General features: G+C 44.8%; 1 protein-coding gene across 8 annotated transcripts in view; it reads right to left on the minus strand.

The window, feature by feature from the left end:
• Positions 1-26,786, minus strand: part of LOC135921906 (N-acetylneuraminate (7)9-O-acetyltransferase) — a 243,303-nt gene that overhangs the window by 47,354 nt on the left and 169,163 nt on the right. For 3 of the 8 annotated variants that reach the window (XM_065456310.2, XM_065456308.2, XM_065456313.2), the window contains one exon: positions 26,283-26,366. The exons of the other annotated variants lie outside the window; for them this stretch is intronic. In XM_065456310.2, the coding sequence (XP_065312382.1) occupies positions 26,283-26,366 (84 nt within the window). The remainder of the gene's footprint in view (positions 1-26,282; positions 26,367-26,786) is intronic. 8 annotated transcript variants of the gene reach the window in all.

Consider the following 26,786-nt stretch of genomic DNA (forward strand, 5'->3'; position numbering starts at 1 on the left):
GGTGCTATGCACCGAGCCCAGAGTGCTGTCAGTCGTATACTTTGACGCATGCCAAGTTTCGGAAAGCAATCACCTGCAAATACTGCCCGAGCACATAGGGAAAGCACAAAAGCATGTGTGCAGATCGAACCATTTCCCATCTACACGAGCTTCCCATCTACACGTCAGCACACACGACTTCTAACGTGTGTGTCATTGGATTCCTAGTTTCATGTGGGTCGTTGTATGAGACGGGACATGGGAGGAGGCATTGCTTCATGTCGACACAGCTGGCCACCACCAGATGCTGCCATGCCTGTGCTACATCTGTGGATGTGCCACATAGCATCGACAACATTTAAAGACTTGTTTTTGCAGGTGACACCATCTCTTTGTAGACATTGCGGCACTCGACGGAAAGCTCTTGCTGTGTGGCTCAAAGAAAGTCTATAAAAAACTGACCGTTTTTTTTTTTTTTAAGTGTGTAGGCAAGAAAAGAACATTTTATTACGCTAACAGGTGCGGATCGCAGAACACGGTATGCTAAATCTCTCCAACAAAGCGTGATTGGAACCTGCACTGGCGTATTCTTTTCGAATTTACTTTTTGGGCGGTTTTGTTTTCAGAGTCCTGCTGAGTATTAGCCTACAGTTTAAATTGAAGCCCCTTGCAACTCTGCCCCGTACACCGTGTATTAAAACAATTTTTTTGGTCAAGTTATGTTTCACCAGGATTATACAACTTTGCACAATCCCAAGAAAATCGTATAATCAGGCTTCCACTGTATAACCTTTCTTGCCCTGGAGTAACATGTTCTTGTAGCAAATATGTTCCTATGGGTGGCTCATAAGTGATAGGTCACAAGATCACGAGTACAGGTTAGACTGACGACCATTGAAGCGGCGTTTGGGTCCGCAGGTGAGCAGCTGGCAGCTATACCCTGAGCACACGTGCCAAGTTTGTCTGTGTGCCTAAGCTCGCTTATGTGGGCAGGAAGCTCCACAATGCGCAAATCTGAGTGCATGAACATTGAAAGCACAAATCTGATACAATCCTTCTGCCTTCCAGTGGCTAACCGTCCGAATCTTTGCACATGCTTTCGTGCTTTTTATACATACTGCTTATGTTGTCCCGCCACGTCGTGATATTTTTTTTTTATTAGACACATTGACCTGGACTAACCTTGTAATGACAGAGATTGTGTGCTGTAGGAAAACCAATTACAGCCAGTTCCTAACCACAGCCAGTTCCTTCACTGAATATTTGAAAAGTCGAATAGTAGCAGATATTCCATTCACAAATCAAATTACTCAAACATTCACCAATTCGTAAATTTGCACACCCTTATCTAAAATGTTCAGGCTTATTACAATATAAATTTTCGTTACTTCGGTTTTGCCTTAGTATATTTCTGAGAAATAATACCGTATTTGCATTACAATGCAACCGTGATGATAATACAAAGAAAGACTTTCAGTCTCTCAGAAAAAAATATATATATACACCATATTTACTCAAATCTAGGCCGGCCCTGACTCTAAGCCAACCCCCAAATGTCTGAAGCCAGAAAAAAAATTTAAAAAAAAACATACCTCGAATGTAGGCCGAACGAAAAAAGTGAGGACAGCGTTCACAAAATGAAAACAGTATTTATTTAATATGAGCATGCCAGCTCACTCTACGTTATCATCGCTACTAGCCCAGACCACAAAGCGCAGACTGCGGCACGGCTCGCACACATTGAAATGCGGCACGATCTCTGTGTTCCTCTCTGTGTAAGGAAATTCGATAAGGAAACACCGATCTTGGTTTTTCGTTCTCGCTGTCATCTCTTCGTTGCGGCGCATGCAAAAAGCGTCCCTTGTTGCCCCGTCCAACGACGGACGTTTTTCGCACAATGCCGAAGTCCTGCCCAGCTTGAACATTTGACAATGCCTCTGCAGCTAGCACAAGTTGAAAGCGGCACTATAGTGGCATCACCTGTTTGGTGCCATTATGATAACGCCATGCTATGGGCCACACCGCACGCATAGAGATGCCACACAAATAAGACACAGATCAAACCGTGGTCAAATGCATTTCTTTCATGGCTCATAGCACCGATAATTTATCTGAACTCGACTAAGCACGACATCAAGAGGGCAAAAGACTACGAGCAATAAAAACAGTGCTAAACAACAGGACGAGTGAAGGGACACAGACAACAGCGCTGACTAACAACCAAGGTGTCTTTATTCTTTCAGTCAGCATATATATACTCCGCCGCTATCTCAAACCACAGAATCACCAGAATTGGGCATGCACAGGGGGGGAGGAGAGATTGCAATTAATGCGATAGGAAGGCAATCTCCTTCGGAAGGAGAGAAATAGAGGGAAGGCTTACACACGCTTCGACGCTAGCATGAACGTGGAGAGCATGAGAAATAAGGCGTGCACGGTCATTGCGGTATTTTGACAGGTAGGTCACATCTTGAAAGACGGCTTGCAGCTGCATTCATTGCAATGCAGTGATAACTGACCATCTTTAGCTCGTTTTTGAACTTTGAGTGTTCGTACATGCGGTCATTGATGCACCGCCCCAGTTGGCTGATCTAAAAACGCTTGCATCTTATGGCTCTTATGGCTGTTAGGCTCTTATGAGACCGAGGAGCGTCTCATAAGAGCCTTCCCCCCTTTTCCTCCATGCACTCAAAAATAGTCAAGCGCAGTATTGCAAGATCTTGCATGAAGGCAGCCCTCATCAGGTCTTGTGACCACCAAGTGCAAGCTTCAAAAAGCAAGTAGCCAGGCTGAAGCTCGCAGGTTTCCCGGTACCGCTTTCGACCAGCATCACTGAAAGCCTCACAACAAGCCTTAAAGGAAAGCAGTCGGCAGCTGCTCAATCTGAGAATCGCTAACGGCAAATGGTTGTGGTTATCCCATATGTGCACCAGGTTGCGCATATTCTCAAAAAGGTTGTCAGCAGGGCAGGCGTCAGGTTGCTGTTCACTGCCAAAAATAAGTTAGGTAGCCTGTGCCATCAAGACAATCGGGTAACTGAGAACAACAAAAAAAGTTGTAAAAAGCAGCACAGACAGAGGTTTGTTGGTGACTGTTGTGACTGTGTGGTGTATAAGATTCCCCTTTCATGCAAGCGTTTTTATATCGGCCAAATGGGGCGGTGCATCAATGACCGCATGTACAAGCACTCAAACAAAGTTCAAAAACAAGCTAAAGATGGTCAGTTATCACTGCATTACAATGAATGCGGCTGCAAGCCGTCTTTCAAAGATGTGACCTACCTGTCAAAATACCGCGATGACCGCGCACGCCTTATTTCCGAAGCTTTCCACATTCATGTTAGCGTCGAAGCGTGTGTAAGCCTTCCCTCTATTTCTCTTCTTCCGAAGGAGATTGCCTTCCTATCGCATTAATTGCAATTCCCCCCTCCCCTGCGCATGCCCAATTCTGTTGATTCTGTGGTTTGAGATAGCGGCGGAGTATATATATGCTGACTGAAAGAATAAAGACACTGTGGTTGTTAGTCAGCGCTGTTGTCTGTGTCCCTTCACTCGTCCTGTTGTTCAGCGCTGTTTTTATTTTATTTATTTATTTAAGATACTTTCAAGGCCCAAAGGCATTACAGAAAGGAGTGGGTGAACATAAAAAAAAATTGTGCAAGATAAGACATATTCAATGTGGCGTTTCATGAATGCTGGTTTTGAAGGTGTCGATATCCAGGATGGCTGCAACGGTGGCGGGAAGGTGGTTCCAATCTTTGCTTGTGCTAGGGATGAATGCATTACTACAAAGTTTAGTACGTGAAGACGGCACACCAACTTTGAAACTGTGGTCAGAGCGAGATGATATGTATGAGAGTTGGGTGATCAGCTGTTCTTTCAACAAAGGGTTATGGCAGTAGATTTTATGGAATAGCGAAAGGCGGAAGCATCTACGACGGAAAGAAAGTTCTGGCAAGTTAAGTGTTGTCTTCATTGAGGTAACACTAGCATGTCGGGAGTAGTTTGATAAGATGAAACGCGCTGCACGATTCTGAATGGCTTCTATGCTGTTTATGAGTGTAATGTTAGCCGGGTCCCAAATGGCGCATGCGTATTCTAGTTTGGAGCGAACTAATGTTTTTTAGAGAGTTAGTTTCAGTGACGATGGTGCGGATGAGTTTCGGCACAAATAGCCCAACAAGCGATTGGCATAGCTACATATAATGTCGACATGCATGTGCCAGGAAAGGTGGCTGGTGATGTTTAGTCTAAGGTATTTGTACGTTGAGACAACTGACAGAGGGCTATTATTGAGGAAATATATATGCAGATTAGTAGTATTGGTACGCTGTGATACGCACATGCATTTACATTTGCTTAAGTTAAGCTTCATAGACCACTTGCTCGTAATCATGAACCAACCAGCCCAAATGCGTACTCTTCGGCAAAAGACTATTATCAAAGTGTTTCCTTAAAACATTTTCTTTCTACATCCCCGGAAAAATCCTGGCGACACTATCTCCGAAGGAAAAAAAATCTATCGCGAGTCTCCTAATTAATGGTACAGCTAGAACTGATAAGAAGAAAATGGCTGATGCGCTTAACAACTACTTCTGCTCGGTGTTCATTGATGACGATGGTATCGTTCCAAATTTTTTTATGCTTGAAGAAGTACCACCCATTGATGACATCACTGTCAGTAAGGAGAGAATACTATCAATTTTACTTAAGTTAGACGTCAAAAAGTCATCAGGGATAGACGGAATCCCTAATGCTTTCCTACACCGATATGCTGAGTGGTGCGCAAAATTCTTATGTTTAATACTTAGGAAATCACTGTCACACACAGAAATTCCGAGTGATTGGAAATGCACCAGAATACCTCCATTACACAAAAAAAGGTGATCCATTCATTGTTACTTCTTATAGGCCAATTTCTCTTCTCTGCACTTGTGCCAAAGTATTCGAACACATTATTTTTAAACAGATTTCTTACTTGATTGAAGATAATAAAATAATCTATAGTCGCCAGCACGGTTTCTGATGAGGAGTTTCTATGAGAATGCAACTACTAGAGAGCATTCACAACTTTGCCGCAACATTGGATAAATCTGGTCAGCTTGAGATCGTATTCTTCGACTTCGAGAAAACTTTTGACCGTGTATCGCATCCTAAACTTCTTTTGAAATTAAGACCTCTACTTAAAAACGATTCCCTCCTTGCATGGATCGCAGCATATTTGTCTTTCAGGCAGCAATCAGTGTCCATCGACAATGTCAGTTCACATTCTGCCTACGTTAATTCAGGTATCCCCCAAGGTTCTGTTCTTGGGCCGTTATTTTTTTTTTATCTTGATAAACGACATTGCTCAAGACATACCAGTAAAAATCCACTTATTTGCAGACGATTGCATCCTATATAACGAAATCCACAGTTCTGATGACCAGGTTTCTCTTAACAAATCTTTAGCCCAGATTACAAATTGTTGTACTTCGTGGCAGACGCAAATAAACCACAGCAAAACGGTAGCAATGACACTTACGCATAAGATGAATCCGCTCACTTTCACTTATTGTATCAGCGGTAACAATCTGTCCGTAGTTTCAAGTTACAAATACCTAGGGGTAATTATTAAATATGATTTTTGATGGAATGATCACGTCACCTACATGCAGAAGAAAGCCACAAGACAACTAGGCTACCTACAGCGAACACTTCCCAAAGCTTCAAGAAATGTAAAACTTTTGGCCTATAAAATACATATAAGGCCAACACTTGAATACGCTGAGGCAGTATGGGATCCGCCCACAAATACAAATATAAGGAAACTAGAAAACATTAAGCGAAAGGCAGCTAGATTCATTTTAATTAGCACAGGAGCGAAACATCTCTAACTGATCTATTAATTTCTGCAAATCTAGAATCCCTACAAACAAGACGGTACCGCAAAAGGCGAAAAACATTCTACATGATATACAATGGTAACCTTGGAATCTACAAAAGCACGTACTTGAAACCTCTTACGCTGCACAGCGTCCCACTCGTTCTCTCCATTCAAAAAAAGTTAGCGAAATTTATAGCAGAACTAACACTTACATTAATTCTTTCTTCCCCCGTACCATCCATGATTGGAATCGTTTGCTCAGAAAAGTAATCGAGAGCTCTTCTGTTGCCGCTTTCACTGCCGCACTTCAAAATGTGAAATGATAGTGTCTTATCACCAATGGTCTAGCAACTTTCCATGAAAGCGTCACACTTACATCCTGCTTTCCTTTATTTTGATGTTTTAACAGTTATGTTTTCTTTATACTGTGCATCGCATTGACATGTCTAACGCATCTAACCAAATAATTTTTTTAATTTTTTTTCTTGTTTTTGTCACATTGCCAATTGTTGAGCAACGCTCTTGTCTAATGCGTCTTGATGTGTGTTCATATATCTACTATTTTACCATTTGAAACTATATTATTCAGTGCTGTACTTGACACACTAGTCGCTTTTCTCCAGTACCATTTGTTTATATGTGTGCTCTTTTTGTTGTTCAGGTAAATTTGTACTAAAGTGTAACCCACTCCTGCTTAAGGCCTAGAATTCAGGCTAGCAGTACTTATTAAATAAATAAATAAATAAATAAATAAATAAATAAATAAAAATAAATAAATGGCACGCCAGCGCATGCGCCCTTGCCCTAACGGATTAGTTGTGAAACGTTTTGGAAGGGACACGCATGGCCGCACAGCCTGATATCGGCAGAAAGTCCCCTGAAAAAAGCACATGGATGTGCACTGCCGCGAACACTCGTGCCGTGTACCGCATTGGAACTCCACTGGTATATAGTAGCTCTACGTTGGTGCGGTGCCGAAAACGTGTGTAGCATAGGACTGCAACTCCACTTTAACACAGAAAGCGGCCAGGGCTTCGTGCCAACTGCACCGTGAACCACGTAGTTGCCGCCTTCCATTGATAGCTAGCATATTTATCGATAAGCCCCTGCGTTACACATGGGGGACACATTAAAAACATCTCGTTGCTGACGAAGTCTTCTTGCAGGCTCGGCCCTCTCTTGCTGGTGGTGGCAGCACATCTCACTTCACGTGCTCGTTTGTTTAATGCATGGTAACACTGGGTCGATAGAGACCGATAAGGCGCTGATGGCAACTATTCTGCACAGTGTGTTGCTGAGACCATTTTATCATAACAGGCCGACAACAACACAACCGACGGGCATGAGTTGTCGTCGCGTGACAGGCTTTCTTGTCGATGGCACCGACAAAATTAGTGTGCAGGCCATGATAGCTCGACCGCACCCGACGCGATCAGCCGTCGAACCTACAATGCGATAACCGCAGCGCCTTGAGTCGGAACATGCCTTTAAGTTGAAATGCTGAAGCTTCCGTCCTCTCAAGCCGTACACGTGAAGTTTTGGCCAATTACGAGCAATAAAAACAGCGCTACACGACGGGACGAGTGAAAGGACACAGACAACAGCGCTGACAACAATTTGTTGAAGTGCTCGCGCATGCGGTCGTTCGACCGCACGCGCGAGCACTTCAACAAATTTCAAAAACGGGCAAAAGATAGTCAGTTGTCACTGCATTGCAATGAATGCGGCTGCAAGCCATCTTTCGAAGGTGTAACCTATCTGTCAAAATATCGTGATGACCGCGCACGCCTTATATCCGAAGCCTTCCACATTCACGTTAGTGGCGAAGCATGTGTAAGCCTTCTGTCCATTTCTCTCCTTCCGAAGGAGATTGCCTTCTTATCACATTAATTGCAATTCCCCCTGCGCATGCCCTATTCTGCAGATTCTGTGGTTTCAGATAGCGGCGGAGCATATATATGCTGACTGACGGAATAAACACACTTTGGTTGTTAGTCAGCGCTGTTGTCTGTGTCCTTTCACTCGTCCCGTCGTTTAGCGCTGTTTTTATTGCTCGTAATCATGAACCAACCAGCCCAAATGCGTTGATCCTGTTTAGCGAAGGCTGAGTTAGCCTTGGCCCCATCGAGTTCGTGCACCTACCGATGGACCTGAACTTAAAAATGAGCAGTCACGATGATGGAAACTGCTCCTATAGTTCAATTGTGGAAATATAGTGATTACATATCAACTATTGCTCGCTTGGCATGGCGTGTCCACAATAAGACCCAAGCGGCGACATAGCGCTGTGCCAACCTCTGTATGTACGTCACAGCCATTCCCGAAGGCTGCCGGTCGCATTCGCTACGTAGATGGGTGTGTGTGCGTACTGTTGACAGATTTTTTTTTTTTTTAATTCCAGGGAAGAGCTGTTTACCTCTCAATCAAACAGGACAAAAGAGACAGTGCATTTGGTATAGCAACATAAACAACCTTCTTCCACAGTTACTGACGGTGTCAGCGATGACATACGTGTTTTTGTGAGACAAGTACACGGCCTATAAGTGAGCGCTCATGCCGAGCACTGCTTTATCTAATGGTACTTTATGGCACGCACACACTGTAAGCACGATATGAAATCAGGAGCGTAGCCAGGGGGTGTGTAGCCAGGCTTATGAGGCTTCAGCCCCCCTCCCCCCCGAGCGAGCGAGCGAGCAAGCGAAGCAACTTTATCAGGAAGAAATTTTTTTCGTGCTGCCATGCACCGCCGACCATAACAACCCCCAGCGCCAGAAATCATTTTCGATTCTGTCTAGAATGTCTTTTTCCCGCTCGAAAACACATTTCAGCATGAACATGGCGAACTCGGGCTGGATTTCGTGGCAATGCCCATACACCGGGAGTCACATAACGCAAGGAGTCCCATCTGAGCACAAAGTTTCAAGGGCGCTTTGATGGCGAGCGGGCTCGTCGCGGCATCTCACCGAGGCCGCGGAATCTACGGAGCGCGTAGATTTCAATTCCGAAATTTTATGGGTATAAAGTTCTCCTAAACTTTTGATGCAACAGTTGCATTAACATTTCCAAAGTCGCGCTTTAGATTTTCAATGCCGGAACTTTGTGGGTTTAATGTTGTTATAAACACCTGACGCCAAAGGTGCATTGACTTTTCTAAACTCCTACATCGGACCATACAATGAGACAACCCAAATCAGCACACTATCAGACAAGTTGACAAAGCAAGCAGCGAGGTCTGATGAGATGAAACATTGTGGTGTTTCAATTTTGCCGTCATTTTCGCAGACAATAATTCAACATTTTTTGTTCACCTGCGCCAAAGCATCCACGTCAAGACACTAAAGCCAGTAAAGGTAACTACGTTCTTACTTATTTTTATACTTTGACTTTTATTTGCGAGGACACATTCATCATCATCAGCATCAGCAGCAGCAGCAGCAGCCTATTCATGTCCACTGCAGGACGAAGGCCTCTCCCTGCGATCTCCCATTACCCCTGTCCTGCGCCAACCGATTCCAACTAGCACCCGCGAATTTCCTAATTTTGTCGCACCATCTAGTCTTCTGCCGTCCTCTACTGCGCTTGCCTTCTCTTGGTACCCATTCTGCCACCCTAATGGTCCAACGGCTATCTAGTCTGCGCATTACATGATCTGCCCAGCGCCATTTTTTCTCCTAATGTCTATTAGAATATCGTCTATACCCATTTGCTCTCTGATCCAAACTGCTCTCTTTTTGTCTCTTAAAGTTATGCCTAGCATTCTTCGTTCCCTCGATCTTTGCGCGGTCCTTAACTTGTTCTCAAGCTTCTTTGTCAGCCTCCAAGTCTCTGCACCGTACGTCAGCACTGGTAAAGTGCACTGATTGCATACTTTCCTTTTCAATGATAATGGTAAGCTCCGAGTCGGGAGCTCACAATGTCTGCCACATGCGATCCAACCCATTTTTATTCTTCTGTGAGTTTCCTTCTCATGGTCAGTATATCGTAGCGCCTAGGAAGACGAACATGCTGGGCCGGGGCAGAGGGGGAAAGAACCCCGATTTATTGAACATGTGTACATATATAGGTTTTAGGAAGGGGTGTGTCTATTTATCAAGAACAGATAAGTTGTTTGCACAGCATGCACATGGTGCATGCGTATTGACATACAATGCGCTTGCGCGGAACACGTGTGGCGCTCGGCGCCCAAGATACGATACATCTTCCTTTGTACGAAAAACAAAACAAGAAATGGGAAAATAACATTAATGAAAATTGTCAGGCACTTTAGTTCAAGGCACTTGCGCGAAGTTGTCGTCATAGGCCAGACGTTGAGGGGGTCGACGTTGTCTGAGCGACCTCCTTGGGGCTGGTGTGGACGAGACACTAATTGGGGCAGAGGGCTCAGAGGGAATAGACGGGGCTGTACATTCTGTGTAGCTAGGTGCTGACCCATTTCTTTGGCCCGAGTTTCCCTCGAAGTCATCGTCGTCGTCTTCCTGTGCACTGCGTCGGAAAGGCTCCCGGGTCAGTAGCAGGTGCTGGCGGTTGCGCCTCAACACCGTGCCGTTTTCAGTGACGACTGTATACGACCTCGGGTAACCAGCAGGCTTGAGAACCTTTGCTTTCGTGTCCCATGCACCTTTCTTGATCCGGATCGTATCTCCAGGGCTCAGGCGTGCCACTGATCCCCTAGAGTGGTCTGTCTGAAGGCGCCGGATCACCTCGTGACTGGGGTTGCCTTGAACGTCGGGAATTGTTGTGCGGAGCCTTCGCCCCATCAGCAGCTCAGCGGGCGATGCGCCACACTCGAGTGGAGTTGTCCTGAAAGCGAGCAGTCCCAACCAGAAATTTTGTTTCGCTTCCGTCGTTTTCTTGAGGATACGCTTAGTTATCTGAACACCTTTTTCTGCCAACCCATTAGAACGTGGGTATCCCGGGCTAGACGTGACATGCCTAAAATCGTACAATTGTGAGAATAACGCGAATTCGCGACATGAAAATTGAGGGTCATTGTCAGAACAAACTTCTATGGGAATGCCATGTCTAGCAAAGATCGAACTTGTTGCGTCAACCACTGTTTTGGCCGTGGTGTCTTTGAGTAGTTCCACTTCGGGAAAGTTGGACAGGGCGTCGTAAACGCACAGGTACGACCTCCCACCGTATTCAAAAATGTCAATGCCGACACGGTACCACGGTTGGTCCGGCACAGGGCGCATCAGTAGAGGCTCTCGAGGTTGGCTATATGCACACTTTTTGCAGATAGAACATGTCTGCACGAAAGATTCTATGTCCGAGTTCATTCCTGGCCAAAAAACTAACTGTCTTGCCCTGGCTTTGCTCTTGTTGATTCCCAAGTGCCCTTGATGAATTCTTTCCAGTGTCTCTCTTTTCATGCTAGCCGGAATAACTACTTTGCAGTCTTTGAGCAACACTCCTTTCACGTGTGATAACTCGCCTGCGAATTGTTTCCACAGCCCGTCCAAGCATTTTCCAGCTTCTAGATCTCGCAGCACGTTTCTTAGCTGTTCGTCACGCGCCGTTTCCGCAGCCAGCCGCCTCCATGTGTTCTCACTAACAAGTGAGGAAACCGTACTCACGGCATGCACCTCTACATCGTTGCTGTCGAGGTCGCAGGCCATTGTCTTGGTTGTGGCACGGTACAGCATGTCGGCCAGGAGGAGCTGCTTAACTGGAACAAATTTTAATTGAACGTCATAACGCAGCAATCTCAGAAAAAATCTTTGCAACCTCGGCGGCATATCACCAATCGCCTTCTGCGAGATAGCGATCAAAGGGCGGTGGTCCGTTTCAGCAGTAAATTGTCGACCATAGACGAAATGATCAAATCTTTCGCAGCCAAAGACCAAGGCCATTGCTTCTTTCTCAATTTGAGAATAACACTGCTGCGTTTCGGTAAGCGCTCGCGATGCATATGCCACGGGCTTCCATGTGTCGTTGTGACACTGTAACAAAGCGGCTCCGATTCTGTCTTGGGATGCATCGCATGACACTTTTGTTGCTTTGGCCGGATCGAATACCGACAACATGGGCTGTGTGCTGAGGTAGTCGCATAGTTCTCGCCATTCCTTTTCGTGGTTATTGGTCCATTCAAAGACAACGTCTTGCCTGATCAAGCTCCTCAGAAGAGCTGTTCTTTGAGCTAAACATGGAAGAAACTTGCCGAAATAATTGACGACACCTAGCATCCTTTTCACCGCAAGCTTGTTTTCTGGGGTCGGCATGTGCAGCATGCAATTAATCAGCGCCTGGCTCGGCCTGATGCCTGCTTTATCGATGACATCTCCAAGAAACTCGATTTCATGGACGCCGATACTGCACTTATCAGGATTGAAGGTTAAGCCGGCGCGTGTTGCTGCTAGCAGCACAGATTTCAGACGTTCATTGTGCTCTTCTACCGACGAGCCCCATACCAGAATGTCGTCCACGTATATTTTCACGCCGGGAAGGCCTTCGAAAATTTCATTCAGCATTTTTTGGAACACCTCAGGGGCGGACGATATGCCGAAGGGTAATCGTAAAAAGCGATAACGACCAAATGGGGTTGAGAACGTGCAAATGCGCGATGTCGAGTCATCCAAGGGGATTTGGTGGAATCCAGGGTTAGTGTCTAGGTGGGAAAATACAGTTGCACCAGCTAGCTCAGCTTCTATATCTTCTCGTCGCAGCATCATGTAGTGCTCCCTCTTTATGCACTCATTGATTTTACGAGGGTCAATGCAGAGACGAATTTTCCCATTCTTTTTTCTAGCAATCACCAAGGGACTCACCCAGTCAGTAGGCTCGGTGACTTTTGTGATGATTCCGGCGTGCTCCATCCTCTCAAGTTCACCCCGTAATGGTTCTGTCAGGGCCAACGGTACGCGTCGAACTGGTTGAATGACTGGCTCGGCGTTGTCTCGAAGAACCATGTGATACACTTTGTTCACGCAGCCTGTCCCAGTGAAAATGTGATGAAATTCTTTCACGATTTCTTCACAGTCGTCCTGTGATACGCTGTGGACGCGCGAGAGCAGTCCAAGTCGCTCGGTTGCTTGTAGGCCTAGGATTGCGCGACCTTTGCGCACCACAAAAAATTCGAGAGGAACAGTTCGGTCACCCAGCATTACTTCCGTTTGGATGACTCCAAGATGTTTGATCGTGTCTCCACCGTACGAATGTAGCACCACGCTACTTTGCTTCATTTCAGGGCTTGGGCGCATCCTTTTGTATATTCCAACGGGCATCAAATTGACCTGAGACCCTGTATCGACTTTTAGTTCGACTGAAACGTTATTGACGTTCATTCGAACCATCCAGTCGCGTTCGCTTATGACGGCTCTTGTAGACACCTCTAAGACGCTGAAGTCATCTTCGTGATCTTAAATTTCACCGACCAGCTCGGTGGCTCTGCAGCAAATCGCAAAGTGGTTTCTCCTTTGGCATTTTCTGCACGTTCGTCCGTACACGGGACAGTCTCTAGGCTGATGCGTGCGTCCGCACTTGAAGCATTTGTACATCTTGGCTTGCGTCATTTTTGGATTCGAGCATGCATTGCAAATGGTGTCTACTTGCTTTTGACCTCGTTCCCAAGTTTCTTGGCGGAGAGCCGATGTTTCGGCTGCCTTGCAGACGTGCTCAGCCTTCTGCAATGTCAACTCACAGTCCCCGAGAAGCTTTTCTCTCACCTTGTCGTCGTTGGTTCCGTACACAATCTGGTCTCGGACCATAAAATCCTGAAGCGCGCCGAAATTGCACGCCCGTGCCTGTTGCTTCAGGTCCCGCAGGAAGTGTTCAAATGGCTCACCTTGGCTTTGAACTCTCTTCTGAAATATGTAGCGTTCATGTACTTCGTTGGTCTGCAGCTTGAAGTAATCGTCAAATTTCTTGATGACCGTCGCGTAGTCAGCCTTGTCTTCGCCTTCTGCGAAGCTCAGCGTATTAAATATCTCGATGGCGTCCTCAACTACAACACTAAGAAACAGCGCTGTCTTCGACGACACTGATCGCTTCTTGTCATCCGGCTCTGATGCCGCAAGGAAGAGTTCGAATCTCTGCTAGAACGTCTGCCAATTCTTGCTCGCTTCTCCCGTCATGTTTAATGGACCAGGCGCTCTCAATGAATCCATTACGTAGTCCCTACAGTGCTGCCCGTCAAAGATCAAAGCCGTGCTTGACTACACATCCCACTTCTGACACCATGTATCGTAGCGCCTAGGAAGACGAACATGCTGGGCCGGGGCAGAGGGGGAAAGAACCCCCGAATTATTGAACATGTGTACATATATAGGTTTTAGGAAGGGGTGTGTCTATTTATCAAGAACAGATAAGTTGTTTGCACAGCATGCACATGATGCATGCCTATTGACATCCAATGCGCTTGCGCGCAACACGTGTGGCGCTCGGCGCCCAAGATACGATACAGTCAGGGTTCCCTGTGATTAGTTGACCTAGGTAAATGTACTCTTCCACAGACTCTGGAGGCTGACTTGCTATCTTGAACTCTTGTTCCCTTGCCGGCGTCCTCACCTACGACACTGAGAAACAGCGCTGTCTTCGACGACACTGATCGCTTCTTGTCATCCGGCTCTGATGCCGCAAGGAAGAGTTCGAATCTCTGCTAGAACGTCTGCCAATTCTTGCTCGCTTCTCCCGTCATGTTTAACGGACCAGGCGCTCTCAATGAATCCATTACGTAGTCCCTACAGTGCTGCCCGTCAAAGATCAAAGCCGTGCTTGACTACACATCCCACTTCTGACACCATGTATCGTAGCGCCTAGGAAGACGAACATGCTGGGCCGGGGCAGAGGGGTAAAGAACCCCCGATTTATTGAACATGTGTACATATATAGGTTTTAGGAAGGGGTGTGTCTATTTATCAAGAACAGATAAGTTGTTTGCACAGCATGCACATGGTGCATGCGTATTGACATACAATGCGCTTGCGCGCAACACGTGTGGCGCTCGGCGCCCAAGATACGATACAGTCAGGGTTCCCTGTGATTAGTTGACCTAGGTAAATGTACTCTTCCACAGACTCTGGAGGCTGACTTGCTATCTTGAACTCTTGTTCCCTTGCCAGGTTATTTATCCTTACCTTTGTCTTCTGCATATTAATCTTCAGCCCCACTCTTACACTTTCCCTGTTAAAGTCCTCAATCATTCGTTGTAACTCGTCTGCATTGTTGCTGAATAGAACAATGTCATCGGCAAACCAAGATTGTTGGGGTATTCACCGTCAATCTTTACTCCTAAGCCTTTCCAGTTTAACCCTTTGAGTGTCAATGACTTAAATATACGACACCGCAAACAAGTCCGAAAATGGTCGATGCCATATATTTACGGCGCCGTCTCTACGTTTAAAAAGTGCGCCAATTTTGTAACTTTTTCTTTTCTGTCATGTGCTGCCACTATGCAGGAATACAGGGAATCTCTTTCGCTTGCCTCCCTCTCTCGATTGTCATTGCATGGTTTGTTTTAGCGCTAGTTTGCACCCACACATCTATATCTACCACTCGCACATTAGCGCGCGTGCGTGGGCGGGCGGGCGGGCTGGCGACAGTTTGGATTTTGTTCCGCGGGCGGTTTCGGCTTCTTGCGCTTGCAAAACTGATGGCGATGTTGTTACTAATCGCTCAAAGGGCAACCTTACAGCGGTGCTCACAGCGGCGCGCATAAGATGGATGCCGCCCCTGCATGCGTTTCCGTTGCTTTTTTTTTTTTTTAGACACTCGCAAAAACACCTCTGGTTGGCGATAAATGAAGATTAGCAGAAGTCTGTCACACGTTGTGCTTTTTTGACGTGCACACAACCACACAGTTTTCTTGAGTGCGCACACCTATGCAGTTCGATTACGCTATGGATATACATATTCGATATTAGTGTAAAAGCAGGAAAATTTGTGTCTTGCAAAATATTCCCGTGTGTGCACATTCAAGGCCTTGAACTATGTGTATAAAAATGCATCAAATTTTTAATTCTTGTAAGTTTATTTCCTTTTTTATTGTTGTTATTCATGAATGAAGAGTACATATTACCAACGCAAAATATTTTTTTCTCTCTTTACGGTCACTCTAAAAAAATTGCGGTAAATTTTTTTCGAAGCAAGTCCCTAAGAAGAATTGGAGTCTACAATAAAAAAAAATCGACCCTCAAAGGGTTAATAGCTTGAATACTTCTAAGCACGCAATGAATAGCATTGGAGAGATTGTGACTCCTTGTCTGATCCCTTTCTTTATAGGTATTTTCCTACTTTTCTTGCGGATAATTAAAGTAGCTGTGGAATCTCTGTAGATATTTTCCACGGTATTTACGTAAGCGGTCTGTACTCCTTGATTACGCAATGCCTCTATGACTGCTGGTCTCTCTACTGAATCAAATGGTTTTTCATAACTATGAAAGCCATACAGCCATACAGAGAGGCTTATTGTACTCTGCGGATTTCTCTATAACCTGATTAATGACATGGTTGTGATCCATTGTAGAGTAACTTTTCCTGAAGCCAGCCTGCTCCCTTAGTTGACTAAAGTCCAGTGTTGTCCTTATTCTATTGGAGATTATTTCGGTAAAGATTTTATATAATACGTACTGGGAGTAAGCTAATGGGCCTATAATTTTTTAGTTCTTTAACATCGCCCTTTTTGTGGATTAGTATAATGTTTGCATTCTTCCAGTTTTCTGGGACCCTTGCAGTCGATAGACACTTCATATGGAGAGCTGCCAGTTTTCCTAGCATTATGTCTCCTCCATCTTTGATTAAATCGACTGTTATTCCATCCTCTCCTGCCGCTTTCCCTTGTTTCATGCCTTGCAAGGCCTCTCTGACCTCATTTCTAGTTATAGGAGGAGTTTCTGTATACTGTTCATTATTGTTTCGAATAGAGTGCTCCCGAGTCCTCTGGGTACCGTACAGGTCAGTGTAGAATTCTTCCGCTGCTTTTACTATATCTTCAAGATTGCTGATGATATTACCCTCCTTATATTTCAGTGCATACATCTGGGTTTGTCCTATGCCAAGTTTCTTTCTCACCGATTTCAGGCTGCGCCCATTTTTTATGGCTTCTTCAGTCTTTCTCGCGTTATAGTTTCGAATATTCCTTATTTTCGCTTTGTTGATCAGTTTTGGCAGTTCTGCGAACTCTATCTGATCTCTTGAGTTGGACACTCTCATTCTTTATCATTTCTTTAATAGGTCCTTTGTTACTTGGGAGAGCTTGCCTACTGGTTGCCTTGGTGCCTCGCCTCCCACTTCAATTGCTGCCTCTGAAGCCAGCCTCGTTCCGGTTTCATTCATTACCTCTATGTCATCATCATCATCATCTCTCTGTTCTAAGGCTGCATATTTGTTTGCAAGTACCAGCCTAAATTTGTCTGCTTTTACCCTTACTGCCTCTACGTTGACCTGTTCTTCTTCACCAATTTTACTCTTCTTCTGTTCAAATTGAGGTTAATCCTGGCCCTCACTAACCTATGATCACTACACTTTACCCTACCTATTACTTCTACATCCTGCACTATGCTGGGATTGGCAGAAAGTATAATATCAATTTCATTTCTTGTTTCACCATTAGGGCTTTTCCAGGTTCCCTTTCTGTTGCTACGCTTCCTGAAAAAGGTGTTCGTTATTCAAAGCTTATTCCTTTCTGCAAATTCTACCAGCATCGCTCCTCTAGCGTTCCTAGAATGGACGCCGCAGTTGCCAATTGCCTGTTCACCTGCCTGCTTTTTACCCACTTTTGCATTGAAGTCACCCATTACTACAGTATACTGAGCTTGCACTTTTCGCATCGCTAATTCAACATCTTCGTAAAACTGTTTTATTTCTTCATCATCGTGACTGGAGGTTGGAACGCAGGTTTGTACTACCTTTATTCTATACCTCCGATTTAGTTTTATTAACGACTACTGCTACCCTCTCATTAATAGGAAACATTGGTTGCGCTTTTCTAGACAATCACATGTAAGAAGACAGGACAGGCGCAAACTAACAACTGAGGTTTATTCCAGAAAAAACACTTATATATCAGACCATACCAGCGCAGGCGCATCAGGATATCAGCAGCATAACAGAACAACAACCCAAAATCAGAAACAACCAAAGGCGTGGCTCACCTAAACATACTATCAAGAAAACGTGCCTCCCTATTGTAAAGTATGATTGATGTGTCACTGATGCATGCTTGTCCCTTCTTTTTTATATAATATGACTCAAGAAGTTCAAGTGCTTTTTCATTATTGCACTTGCGCAGGATCGTAACTTGGTCGAGCAGAGGCCTGCATTTATGTTCTAAGCAGTGCATGGGTAAGTGACTTCTTCGTAAGGAATGGCCTCCAGCTCATAGAATCTGACAAAGAAGGTGGATTCGTCATTCTGCCCTCCGGACTTTTCAACGAAAAAGCAATGGCAGCTGTGCTCAAGAAGTTTAAAAAGGTACCCGTGAAGCGTTCTCGCGTAAAGCAAACCGTAATCTCTTTATGCGATAACCTAGAGGTAGCCAAACTGTCTCATGTTGTTAACAACAGCAAGAACGATAGCCTGTCTGCGTTTTTTTCCGCAAAAACGCACAAGGCTGATGTACCCTTCAGAGCCATTGTTAGCGAGAAAGGCACATGGCAACACGAAATTAGTATCTTTCTGCAGAAGCATTTGAACATGTTGCATATTGATGATCCTTTTGCCACGAAGAATTCAGAAGATGTGTTTTCGCTTCTGCAGACAGTGGACTCAATCGGATTTGGGTTCTCAGTTGATGTAGAAGATTTATTCTACTCCATACCTCACCAGCCACTTTTTGAATCAGTGCGTAGCTGCATTGAAGCTAACGATGTCATTGGTTTCCAAAACTCAGCAGGCATTTCGGTAGACAGTTTCCTGGCTCTTTTAGAATTCTATCTCAGTGCCACTTTTATCACCTTCGACAACCAAACCTTTTTGCAGCGACAGGGAGTGTGCATTGGGTTGTGCGTAGCACCAGTTTTATGCAATATCTTTTTATCGAGTATTGACCGCACCGTGTTTGGTGTACTTGACAAAGACAAAGTAGCACACGTTTCCAGGTATGTTGACGATTTTCTTGTGCTGCTGAAAGTACGAAATGATTGTATGTATGACGATGCCATTGCAGACATTTTAAATCTCTTTGAGAATAATGCCTTAGGTCTAACCTTTACACATGAGCTCCCTGTCAATAACACTCTGCAGTTCCTTGACCTCAAACTTACCTTTGGAAAAGAGCACATTTGTAGCCGTTTCTGCCCTCGCACACAAAAACAATTATTACCATATGATTCAGCTCACTCTAAAATCACCAAAAGGGCCATTGCTAAACAGATTATTGAGCAATCTTTGAAGAAGTCATGTACGCATGCCATGCAGGCTAGCTTCGACATGCAAATTTCCAGGCTGAAATAGGCTGGCTTCCCTGATGTGGTTGTGCTGGCAGTGGTTGAAACGCTCGAAAAGAGGCTAAGTAAAGTAAACTCTGATGTTGCCAACAAAGCTTCAAAGCCAGTTGTAATTCCATATGTTCACAGAACTGCACATAATCTGAAGAAGATAGCAACCAAGCATGGTGTCCCACTCGTTTTCTCGGCTCCCTGTAAGCTGAGTCACCTTTGCGCCCACATTGGGAGACTTCACGCCAGAAAGAAGCAAGGTGGCTGCGGCGTGAAACACAAGAACCCCTATTTAGATTGCCAAGTTGGCATTGTTTATCAGATTCCTCTGACATGCGGCAAAACCTACATAGGCCAGACGGGCTGATGTTTGAACGTGCGAATCCGAGAACACGAAAGATCAATTATTAACCGGGAGCAACGCCATTTACCCATGCACTGCTTGGAACATAAATGCAGGCCTCTGCTCAACCAAGTTAAGATCCTGCGCAAGTGCAATAATGAAAAAGCACATGAACTTCTTGAGTCATATTATATAAAAAAGAAGGGACAAGCATGCATCAGTGACACATCAATCATACTTTACAATAGGGAGGCACGTTTTCTTGATACAGTAAAACCTCGTTAAACCGTACCCGCTTAAACAGTAGTTTCGTTTTAAAAGTAGTAAAGTCAAATCCCCGACTCAGCGGCCATTGAACATAATGTGTTTTGTATCCGCATAAACCGTACCACCGTATTGCGTACGCATCGGTTAAAACGTAGCGTTTCAACTTTTCGTCGCGCAAGAACGGCGGTGCGCCGTCTCCATCGGGCGGCCCGGCAGAACAACAAGCCTCAGAGATCGGAACAACAGCCTCCAAGCGCCCTGTGCGTTTGCTTGAGAAGCCACATCAACATCAACATCATTTCGACGCCGTGCCAGAGAGCGTAATGGCGTCGTCCAAACGACGACTCGCGTTGTTCCGAAGCTCGGATAAAGAAGACGCCGGGTGCTCAGCACAGAAAAATTAGACATCGTCCGTGCTATCGAACGTGACACGAAGAAGTCGGCGCTGGCACGCAACAGGGATCTGCTGTTGACTACAATGTGTGGCATTTGGAATGCGAAGAAGTTGCGCGGGAGCGCTGCTGCGACCGCGAAGACATGTCGGCTACGAGGTTCGACTTTTCGCCATCGTTGCCTGTGTTGTTGCCGAAGTGTCGACTAGCGACAGTGATAAGGACGACACGAAAAGCGACAGCACGGGCGATTCAGGCCCGACAGTGGCATAAGCTGCGCGTTATGTCAGCCTCGTGAATGCAATCGTCGCGACGAGAGCAGGGGCTCGATAATGTAACTCTATTCCAAGTGAAAAGTATTCCAAACTCCGGCAGCCGGCAATGAAAAAGGCGCCCCCGGGACTTCTGTAGCACTACTGCGCACGTGCACGGAGAATACGTAACGCGAACGAGGAATCTGCCATGCGAGTGTTTGCCGAGAAGAGGGGGCTGGCTGAAAAGCTGGCACGCAGCTTCAGCAAGTTTGAGGCCGCTGTGGTCGTCGTGCTAGGCCGCCGCGGCATCAAGCGAAAATAACATTTTTGTATCGCGAAGTGAATAAATACTGAATGTTTTTTTTCCCCTTTCATCGCACTCTCTCTGGGTTCCGTTTTCGACCGGTAAGTGGGCGATCTCATGCTATTCGGTTTAACAGTACTACCGTTTAGTACGTACTTTTTCCGAGCTCCGGCCAACTACGGTTTAACGAGGTTTCACTGTAGTATGTTTAGGTGAGCCATGCCTTTGGTTGTTTCTGATTTTGGGTTGTTCTTCTGTTATGCTGCTGATAACCTGATGCGCCTGCGCTGGTATGGTCTGATATATAAGTGTTTTTTCTGGAATAAACCTCAGTTGTTAGTTTGCGCCTGTCCTGTCTTCTTACATGTGATTGTCTAGAAAAGCGCAACCAATGTTTCCTATTACAATGAAACAACTTACCCAACAACGCATCCTGCTAAACCTCTCATTAATGTTGTAGAATTCATCAATGTTGCTCGCTATGTCCTTATGGATTAGGAATCCTACCCTGTACTGCTTCTTATCTGGGAGTCCTCTTTAGCAGAGGACATGACCATTAGTCAGCACTCTGCAAGCCTCATCAGTTCTTCTAACCTCACTAAGGCCAATGATATCCCAAACAATGCTTGATAGTTCCTCAAACAGTCCTGCTAGGTTAGCTTCACTCGATAGGGTTCGGGTGTTAAATGATGCAAGGGTCAGTTTCCATTGGTGGCCTGTCCACACCCAAATATTCTTAGCACCCTCTGCTGCGTTGCAAGTCTGACCGCCGCCTTGGTCGGGTGCTCCGCAGCCACTGGGGACTGAGGGCCATTGGTTCATTGAGATCATTTCATTAGGGAGGTTGTGACCGAATACTGCACCAGAGAGGCCAATTCCTGTTCTGGTGAGGGAGTGTCTTTGTTCAAGCTTAGTGGGCCTTCCTAATTTGGTTGTACCTGGATTAGTATAGCCCCACTCGCTCTCAACATCTTTCGCCGGTGTCACATTGAGCCTCTTCAATTTTCTTTTTCTCGCTACCCATGGGCTGCCGGAGCCAGCCAGAACACATGCGTTTTTCTCATGTTGCCTCGACCACCGCGTGGTGCACTTCAATGCACATTCATTTTCTCTGGCCAAGTGGATTTTCGCCTGGCAAAGTTTTGGACGCCTTCTGGCTAGCAGGAGAGAAAAAGAAAATGCATGGTCACTTGCCACCATCACTGCGGGGACTCGACGGATTGCAACACGTTCGCTCAAGCACAATTGGAATATAATTTGGAACGACTATACATAATGCAGAAGAAAAGTATACGATTCATTCAAAACCTGTCCAGTCGTGATCATACATCCCCATACTTTGCTGAGAACCGGATACTTCACATAGAAATGTTATATAAACAGCGTTTGTTGGAATTGATATTTCTCGAATTAAAAGCAAATCGTGAGCTGTTTTTTCATACACATACAAATACGGAGACACCATATTATTTCAGAAATAAGAACTTTGTAAAGATTAAAACGAGAACTAGATACGGTGTGCAATTATTAAAATGGCAAATTCCGAACCTACTGAATTGTTATCCATCGTTTTTAGATACAATGGAGAGTGCTCCCTCCTTGCTTGCTTTCAGAAAACTAACCAAAATGTATTTCCTCCAACAGTTGTAATTTTGTTGTACATTTGTTTTGTTCTCTTCAAATCCAATTGTAGTCCATTGGCCTTAATAGTTCTGTGTCTTGTTGATGATGAATGTGTTGACGACTAATTCTGTCATTCTTCCTTATCTTGCTTTATCGTGTTTTATACTCTGTACATGCATTTTTATTTGTATGTGTTTGATATTATGCAGTGTGTTTTGAAGCATGTTGCGCTCATGTTGTGTGCTGCGCGTGCTGTCTGGTGTCAAAGGCCTAGTCAGGTGACTTTTGATGCCGCCTTTTGCCTTGGCACCAAGACAAACCGCTCTTCGGCGTTGTTTTGTCAATAACCAAATAAACAAACAAACAAACAAGCTCTCCTGAAAATTTTGTCCCACTGGTGTAGGATACCTACCAGTATGCATATCGTTCCCTGTGGACCAAGTGTGTCACGTTTTCTTCGATATACCTTCGTTAGTCACATTAGATGCCCAATGTAGGCATTCGATTGTGGCCAACATGTTTTCCTTTGCATTTTCTCATTTCGGTGCCCCCGCCCCACAAAAGAAAAAAAAGACATTGTTGCGGCACAGCGAATTACCTCATGATGAAAGTTCAATTTTGTTACTTCTTTTGCAAAAAGTAATGCGCCTCGGGACGCTCCAGTTGCTGCTTATTACATTATTGCAATAGCAATTATATGGACACTCCAGGCGTATTCCTACCATTGCTGTCGCCCTCATGTTCCGCAAAGGGCGATAACATCGCGACCATGCGCCGCACACTGTATGTGCGAGTGAAAGCATAGGGGCGGGGAGTCGTATGGGTGAGCCGATGATGGTAGCTCAGTCTTGTGTGCGCAAGGGTGAAAAGCGGGGAGGAAGCGCACCGCCTCCTGTCGCGCGAGATACATCAGGGGGAGTGGAGGGAGGGGGGCTGTGATCGGTGAATCTGTGGTTGCACAACATATTTATTTGCCTTGTTTGACGCATCATATACAGTGACTTTTTCTTAGATACGTAGATTTATTGGAGACTTATATGCATACGTGCAGTGAACCTTGTTTCCAGTGGCACCTTTTTGCCCTTTATCAAGCTGTATCTTTGCATTGGTATATCCCATTGTAGTTTTGCATATCTAATGTACGAGGGCGATTCAAATGAAAGCGAGCCAACCCACCCCGCGCAATAATAGTTTGGTTCATTATGTGCAAGGCATGCACACAGCACAGAGGCATCTTTCATTTACAAAAGTGACACACAGGTGTGAGGATAAATGTTTAATGCTCTCGTACACTCGGTCGAACATGGTTTCGTGACATAATGGACACTCCAAAAGTTGAACAGCGTAGTGTCATGAGGTTTTTGACAGCTGAAGGTGTTTCTCAAAAAGAAATTAGTCACCGTATGGTCGCCGTGTACGTTGAACATTGCATTTCATTGGCCACTGTGAAGAGTTGGAGGAAACGGCTCAAAGAAGGATGTGAAAGTTGCAAAGCCAATTCCACACCGGGTCAAAACCACCATACAATCACCCCCAACACAATTATAAAGGCTGATTAGACAAGAACGGAGGATAAGCATAGATGAAGTGGTAGGGCGTGTGAACAACCATCACAGTTTGGGTCACACCATAATTCAAGAACATGTCAGTTATCGACTCTTGTGTGAGCGACGGATGCCCAAGATTCTGAACCACCAGCAGAAGATGGAGAGGTTCGGCGCTACCTTGAATTATCTAATCCGGTATCAGAATGAAGGTGACAACTTTTTGTCTGCAGTTGTGACAGGGGACAAATCATGGTGCCACTACTACGAGCCTGAAACACGACGGCAAAGCTTACAGTGGAAACATTTGAATTCACCACCCCCAAAGAAAGCAAAGGCCATAATTTCTGCCGGAAAGGTGTTGTTGACTTTTTTTTCTATCGTTAGGGGCCATTATTGATCGAATTTGCTAAACCTGGAGAGACTATCAATCATTTCCAATATTGTGAAACACCGGATCAGCTACGTGTCACAATCAAGAACAAACAACATGAAAAATTGAGGAATGGGGTCATCTTGCTCTACGACAATGCCCGTCCCCACGTCGCTGGTCTGGTCAATACAAAACTGGCAAAGTTCAAGTGGGAAACGCTGCTACATCCACCAGACCTGTCACCTTGCGGCTTCTACATTTTGGGGCATTTGAAAAAACAGCTCAAGGGAACCAGATTCGTGTCGGATGATGACATAAAAAGGTCAGTTACAGACTTTTTGAAGCAGCAACCCAAGGAGTTTTATGAGACCGGAATCATGTGACTCTTAGCAAGTGGGACAAATGTCCAAATGCTCATGGAGACTACTTTTAAGGAAAGTACCCTGTTTGTCATATATTCGCATTGGCCACTTTCATTTGACTCGCCCTCATATATTTTGCAGAACTCCTGCTTTTTATGTGTGCTCTCTGTTCCTACTATAATTTCGGTGCAATTACAATACACGACCGGTGACAGCTGCTCCTGAGGACAGCGTCACTGAGATTTTTCACTTGCCGTTCCATATGTACAAAAATGTAAACAAGGTTCTTGAATGATAAAGTTTCATTAAAATATTTGTTCTCAACGTGTTCATTTCATGGCCTTTACATTTTTCATATTAGCGGCATGCACTGGTTTGCTGGTTTCAATCTGATATAGTTCTGAAGTTCGTTTGATATTTTCTTTACTTATTAAATAGACAGAAAACATGGAAGCATTGACATCAGTTATATTGACCACAATTTTTGAAACAAACGAGTATATTGTTTTATGAAAGAATACATATTTTACTTGTCTTGACAGTGCATAGCGTTCCAAGAATTCGTTTACAGCATCTTTGGCAATGGCAATGCAGTTATTATTCATATATTTGATCCCTTTACAAATTCTATAAGGAGAAGGTCGAGCTGCAACGCGAGGACAGAGAAGCCCTTATTGGTTAATCTCCATCCCCAAAACGTAAAACCGACACTGACTGGCTAGACTGTGATACTGACTTTTCTAGATGGCACTACCTAAGCAGCATATTTATCATATTCAATTACAAACTGGTACATTTTTTTAAATCCTCAACTCTAAGGTGACCCTAGAATTTGGTATGATTATTTGAATAAAGCTATCGGCCTAGATTCGAATAAATACGTTATATATACATGACATTTTTATTGTTCTTTGCTAGATTTACCAGGCATACAGGCTCCAAGTACATGCTTGATATGACCAAAAACATTGTTGAATCGAAACTGTGCCACGAAATTACTTCGTTAAATTGTGGGGAAAAGAAATACATGGTTTTCGATGGAACTAAAACTGGAAAATTGAAATAGTTTGTTACATTGCAAATTTTGTTAAATCATCATATATATATATTTCACAACGAACAAAGGTTTAACAAAATTTGCAATGTAACAAACTATTTTAATTTCCCAGTTTTAGTTCCATCGAAAACCGTGTATTTCTTTTCCCCACAATTTAACGAAGTAATTTCGTGACACTGTTTCGATTCAACAATGTTTTCGGTCATTTCAAGCATGTACTTGGCACCTGAATGGCTGGTAAATCTGGCAAAGAACAATAAATATGTCGGCCGAAGTAGAAGTTATTTGCAAGCTTCCTTCCACATTAAAATCTGAGTGGCAAACACCGCTGCAGTGTCCATGCCAGAACACAGTATGCAGTAAACAACTTGCGGACGCTGCGAGGCACCCAGCAGATTTCGTGTTTCTTCGAGCGAGTGCTCCGAAGCACTCGCTCGAAGAAACACGAGCTGACGATTCGTTCAGCACAAGCAGGGTTGTGAACGCGCAATAACATGATCAAGCTCGCACGAGAATGGAAGGAACAAGCAGGAGTTGTGCACCTACCTGCCCTCTTCCCCCAGTGCGTGCATCTCCTCCTCTACCCTTGCTGTGGCTACGCATGGCTACACGCCGTATCTTGAAGGTAATCTGTGGCAGGTGCAAAGACGGAGCTGAGATGGTTGGTGCCTTGATGCACATTGTGTTCCTGCTCGTCTATACATGCAGACAGCTTCTCTTGACAATAAAGTGAAAGCCAAGGGGGTAGGGGGTGTCGCATTGTAGTCTAGGCAAGTTTGGCACTGGTTTCTCTGACCTTGCATATCTCCTCAACATTAGTGAAGGCAGAGATGATTAACTCGGCATGTATTTCAGAAGCTAATCAATGTTTATACACATCCCTAGATCTGAACAACGAGCAACGCAGCCTGTGTGGGAGCCCCAAAGTGCCGTATGAATTCAGCATTGTTTAGGACTAGGAAGTGCAACTGATGCCGCAGCAGGATAAGTCAGTTCGCTTACTCATTTTTGACGTGCCAACATTTGTGATTTCCAGATGCGTGAGCTCGG

This window comes from Dermacentor albipictus, chromosome 1, assembly GCF_038994185.2.
Source record: "Dermacentor albipictus isolate Rhodes 1998 colony chromosome 1, USDA_Dalb.pri_finalv2, whole genome shotgun sequence".
Lineage (NCBI taxonomy): Eukaryota > Metazoa > Arthropoda > Arachnida > Ixodida > Ixodidae > Dermacentor > Dermacentor albipictus.